The 5,720-nt window shown below is 36.5% G+C and overlaps 1 protein-coding gene across 1 annotated transcript in view; it reads left to right on the forward strand.

Moving 5' to 3' along the window:
• Positions 1–4,199, forward strand: part of LRRC40 (leucine rich repeat containing 40) — a 27,874-nt gene extending 23,675 nt beyond the window's left edge. Inside the window, 2 exon segments of the mRNA XM_023509887.1 lie at positions 1,367–1,561; positions 3,749–4,199. Coding sequence (XP_023365655.1) covers positions 1,367–1,561; positions 3,749–3,854 — 301 coding nt within the window. The 3' untranslated portion in view covers positions 3,855–4,199.
• The last annotated feature ends 1,521 nt before the right edge of the window (positions 4,200–5,720 follow it).

The following is a 5,720-nucleotide window of genomic DNA, read 5'->3' on the forward strand; positions in this document are numbered from 1 at the left end:
CAGATAAGGAAGCTAGTGCATAGTGATGTCAAAATAATGCATATTTTAAGTTTTGTTCGTCTGCTCCATTACATATGCAAATTATACCATTTTTGTCATTATTTAAAAATGTATGCACTTCTCAAGTCTCTCCCAGTTTTTACTGTAAATTGAGCTACTCTTTTGTTTTGAGTTGTTGTCTTTGTTGAGGTGGCAAAAGCTAGCCCTAACTTCTGTGTTAACAGGTGAGCTCTGTATTTTATAACCACCTTGTTTGTGGGCTGGGGAGAGGCAAGAAAAATAGAGCTCCTGTCTCAGGGCTGTTTAGTCTGTCTGTACTTGTGGTGTTGGCTGTCAGGGGGAATGTCAGGACTGTCTGGGATTTAGCCATCACTGCTGCTCTTTTTACGTCAGGGCAGCAAATGAAAGGTAGTTTGGGGAAGGGAAAAAACCAAAGCCCTTCTTAAGCCATCTCTGTCTTCTCTAGTCCAGGGTACACTTTCCCTTACACGCAAACTGTGCCAGTCTCTGTTCCCTAAGGTGTTAATTGCAAATACTGCTTCAAAAGCCATCAGCCTTCCCATCTGTCTTATGGCATTTCAGGGTTGCTTTGGACAAGGAAGTCAGCAGTCTATGCTAGATTGTCACCTTTTAAAGAACACAGTGTACACATTTTGGAAGCCTCAGTCAAAGCAAATTATAAATCTCTAACTTTACTTCATATATTGGCAGTTATTCTGTTTCATCAGAAGTAAAAATCAGCTAAGGAAGAATACTTACATTGAAACATTTTATGTAGGATTTTAGGAGGAGAGTTCCTTGTCTCCTGAATATGAGCAGAAAAACAGGAGAGAATTGACTGAATTCTTCTTTGATTTTATACAATACATACTATTAAAAGGTGTCCAGTTTGGCTTGGCGCCTGTGGTTCAAGCAACTAAGGTGCCCACCACATACACCAGAGCTGGTGGGTTCTAATCCAGCCTGGATCCGCCAAATGACAATGATGACTGCAACCAAAAAACAGCCAGGTGTTGTGGCGGGCACCTGTAGTCCTAGCTACTTGGGAGGTGGAGGCAGGAGAATTGCTTGAGCCTAGGAGTTGGAGGTTGCTGTGAGCTGTGATGGCACAGCACTCTACCCAGGGTGACAGCTTGAGACTCTGTCTCAAAAAAAAAAGGGTATCCAGTTTGTAACAGTTTAAAACATATATTTTGAGGTTTCCAAAATTAGTCCATTTTTTTTTTATCTTCTGGAAAATTGAAAACTTGTGCCAAATATAAAGTAACATACACTAAAAACATTTCATGATATCAACTTTAAGATGGTCTGTGTTAAGGAATGACTTTGATCTCAAATTCTGATATAATCCTGTGTTCCGTCCGTTTATAAACAGGTTCAAAGTGCTGCCTGAAGTTCTATATCGTATCCTTACACTTGAAACAGTTCTGATTAGTAACAATCAGATTGGATCTGTGGACCCTCAGAAAATGAAGACCATGGAAAATCTGACCACACTGGACCTTCAGAATAATGACCTCCTACACATTCCACCTGAACTTGGCAATTGTGTGAACTTGAGGTAATGGCACCATTCTACCATGTTCTACTTATTTGATTGATGCGTTGAAGTGATTTGTTTTTCTTGGTGAAGTAAACTTGTAAGGAATTTAAATAAAAGGTTTAATATCTTCTTAAAAATAATAGGTAACAAAATTCAGATTCCCAATTTTGTTTTTCAAATTTTACCAAATATATTTTTTCAGTTTTGTTTATATGGCATAACATAATACACACATATACACACATGTATATAGGAACTGTTTCTAGTGGTACTTTTCTCACCACTGTGTATATTTGTAACCTGAAACTCTTTTGCATAAAAATGTCAGAGAAATATACACTCCTCAGCTTTGCACACAGAGTTATTTGGAATCTGATTACAGACTCCTGCCATTCCATCGAAGCCCGGCGTGTTCTTTTTCCCCCTTTACATTTGCTCTTCCTCAGCCTAAGACGCCTCCACCCTGCTCTCATCAGTAATCAACCTGAATGTTGCCTTGGACAACCTTCCCTATGCTCCAAGTGGACTTAGTCCCAGTATGATTGCCCATCATGCTTTGTTTGGATGTTTGGATTCATTCTTTAGAGTTACCTGGTGGCTAACAGGGGTGTTCAACCTTTTTTTCTTTTCTGCCACACATTGGACAAAGGCGAAGTGTCTTGGGCTGTGCATTGGCCAGACAAACACTAACCACAGCAGATGAGCAAAGAAGAGAAAGGTCCGCAAATACTTTTCATGATATGCAACAGCATAGTTAAGCAGAACAGTCCTCACATAATCTGCGTGCAGCCTCTGGGCTGCAAGTTGGAGACCTTTGGTAGAGAATAACAATGCCCAGTAAGTGCTTGTGAGGTTACTATAAAGGGAATTTGCAATGGCAACAGAAAGCCAAGTCACTACACAGAATGTGTTGGAAGTAAGAAGTAATTGATTACTGAAAACTGCATGTTAATGCTTTGGCATGTTTTACTTTACTGGATCAACACTGGCATCCGCTTTGGGACCTCATATTAGTAAATCACAAGAGGCAAACACAGTTGATTCTCGTTGTTTATGGTAGTTACATTCAACATGGTCCTATAAACTCTGAATTGGTTGTTCTTGGAGAAGTAGTGGGTTAGTGCTTGTAGGAATCTAGTTACACAATTTTCATCAACCAATCAATATATAACCTTATTTTATGTGTGTTTCTGCATAAAGACACCTTATTTAATTCATGCCTGGAGAAAGCTTACCTCACACATATATTTTCTCCATGAGGCACCTTTGTGCTTAGGAAAACTAGACAGCATTTTAACACATGGGGGCATTAAAAAGTGAAATCCCCAACAAGTAGTACAAACATTGAAAAGCGTGGCACTAAATGGGCACAGAAATGATCCTAGTTTGTAGTAAGAAAGCCAAACCAAGAGGAGATACGTGACCTTGTTCACCCCCAGCTGAGAATGTGCCCGTTACGTGACTCAGACTTGATACAGTTCAGATCAACTGTAGAATCTGGTGCAAATCCTTTGACTTGAACTCACATAAACACTTAAGCTATACAAATTAACGTAAAAGTCTCTTCTAACTGAAGATATTTCATTCATTATTTAAAGGAACAGAACAAGCTTTTAAATCTTATTTTAGAACATGTAAATAGATTTAAAATGTACATCTGTCTGGTCAAGGGAGGAAGAAGACAGATGTGTGTTAATGTTTTGGGGAGCTGGGGGTGCTAGTGATGATACATTAATTGTATTATAGTTCCTGGCATGAGTACTTGTTAGTTAATTCATTTAAAAACTTGTCTAAATCTAATTTGACCATTTAGTATATAGTCATTATAAGATTGAAAAGAGGCGGGCTAGAAGGTAGTTCAGTTGATATGTCCAACTGAGTAGCTTTTTAATCTAAGTTTTTTTACTTCCTAAGCTTGTATTTCTTCATTTATGTAATAATAACTTTAATAATACCTACATCATAGGATTGTTAAGAGAATAGGATTAAGAGGTAGTGAATGAAAATTACTTAGCACAATATCTTTCTCATAATAAATATTCAATTAATGTTTGTTTGTTTAGTCATAATTCTGTTTAAATTCTCAGATTTGAAAGGTGAAAATGTTTTAAAATGCACAAATTTTATTTATAAAACTGCAAATGAAATAGAAAACAAACCTTGCTAATAGAAAATGTTTAAGTTCAATTTCTCTCTTTTTTTCAGAACATTACTACTGGATGGAAACCCATTCCGTGTCCCTCGAGCAGCCATACTTATGAAAGGAACTGCTGCTGTCCTGGAATATTTGAGAGACCGAATTCCTACTTAAATTGGAGTCATTTCTTAATTCTGGTCATGTTGATTCTTAAAAGAATATAACGTTTTGTTTTAGTATTATCTTAACAATGATTGCTATCATTGATCTTAAAGTTTCCTGGTATCACCTAGCCATTTATATAACCGGCCTGCGCCACGTTCACTGCCACTAAATATTTTTACATTGATGACGATTTAACATTTTGTACGGTGTTGTCTATGATATGTGCTCCACATAGCATGCTCATAAATTTGTGACGAATGTTTTACATAGGTTTTATCCCATTCACTTTCATTTCTTATAGCAAGCAGTTTCTTCAAAAGTTAATTTTTATTTAATGTGACTTAATGTTTTTATACTACAGCATTTTTGTAGAACTGTTTTTTATTTCTTTTTATATTCCAAATAATGTGACCAATTGACTTGAATATGACTATTTAGCGTCTACCTTTTACTTACATATAAATTGAAATTAATTTTACTGAATACTGTTTTTTGGCCTTTAAAGAATAAGACCTTTCATTACTCATGATAGAATTTTTATCATACGGTTGGTCTCAGTACAACTTTTAACAGTCACTGTCTTGTTTTAATCTAGTTAAAATGTTTCTCTTCTACCTCTTAGGCATTATCAACTCTGATAAAATGATTTCATAAAACAGGGGAAAACAGACTTATACCTGTCATTTTAGGGCTAATGAAACAGTAATGAAGAGAAGGGGATTGGAAATGTCACAGGAATGCTACTCTAGATATAATTATTGGAGAAAATAGTGCGCATGTTGTTACAACTGCTCTCACAGTGTAGAATTTAAAACTTGCCAATATTTTTAATGATGTCTTGGTATTGTTTTCATATAATAATCTAGTACTTTTGGATTCAAGACAAAGAGATAATCTGCGTGTTTTCCTTCAATGAGAGTGTGAGCATTTAAAAATACCTTTCACTCCTTCAAATATTGAAGATCTCATCTTATTGACTCTGTAGAAAACAGTAACATATACCATATAGAAATTTTGAAATGTACTTTGTTTAAACACTAAACAGTTATTTGTGTTCCTAATCTACTCTCTGTGTGTGTTTTAACCTAATATTGTATGTCTTTTTTTTTTTTTTTCCAGTTTTTGGCCAGGGCTGGGTTTGAACCCGCCACCTTCAGCATATGGGGCTGGCGCCCTACTCTGAGTCACAGGCACCGCCCATATTGTGTCTTTTTATTTCTAGCACCTTAATTTTAAAGTTTGCTTGTAAACCTTTTTTTTTTTTTAATCTTTCTTTTGATTTGACTTGATATTTTTGAGACAGGGTCTCACTCTGCTGCCTGGGCCAGAGTGCAGTAGAGTCATCATAGCTCACAGCAACTTGAAACTTTTGGGCTCAAGCAGTCCTGCCACCTCAGACTCCTGAGTACTTGGGACTGCAGGTGTGCACCACCAGACCCGGCTAATTTTTTCTTTTTAGTGGAGATGGAGTCTTGTTCTTGCTAAGTCTGGCCTCAAGCAGTCCTCTCAGCCTGGCCTCAAGCAGTCCTCTCAGCTTGGCCTCTCAAAGTGTTAGGATTATAGGCATGAGCTGGTGAGCCCCTTGTAATCTGATAAAACTAGAACTTGCAGTTATGCAGGGGTTCTCTTAAAGGGAATCTGTCAAGAGTAAACTCAGTTTAATAAAAATTAAATTCAAACATTTTTGCTTCTATAAAATAATCAGAGGTAGGTTGTTCAGTCATAACACTTAACCATATGATTCTATTAAGTAGCCAATTAAATAGCATGTATATCAATTTTTATATTATAGATAGGTAAATAGCTTTTGGATGATTAAGGCATGCTCATATTATGAAAAAAATCACTGCTAATAATACACGTGCATAATAAAAG

This window comes from Otolemur garnettii, unplaced genomic scaffold (genome assembly GCF_000181295.1).
Source record: "Otolemur garnettii isolate 467f Iridium unplaced genomic scaffold, OtoGar3 scaffold00010, whole genome shotgun sequence".
Taxonomy (NCBI): Eukaryota; Metazoa; Chordata; class Mammalia; order Primates; family Galagidae; genus Otolemur; species Otolemur garnettii.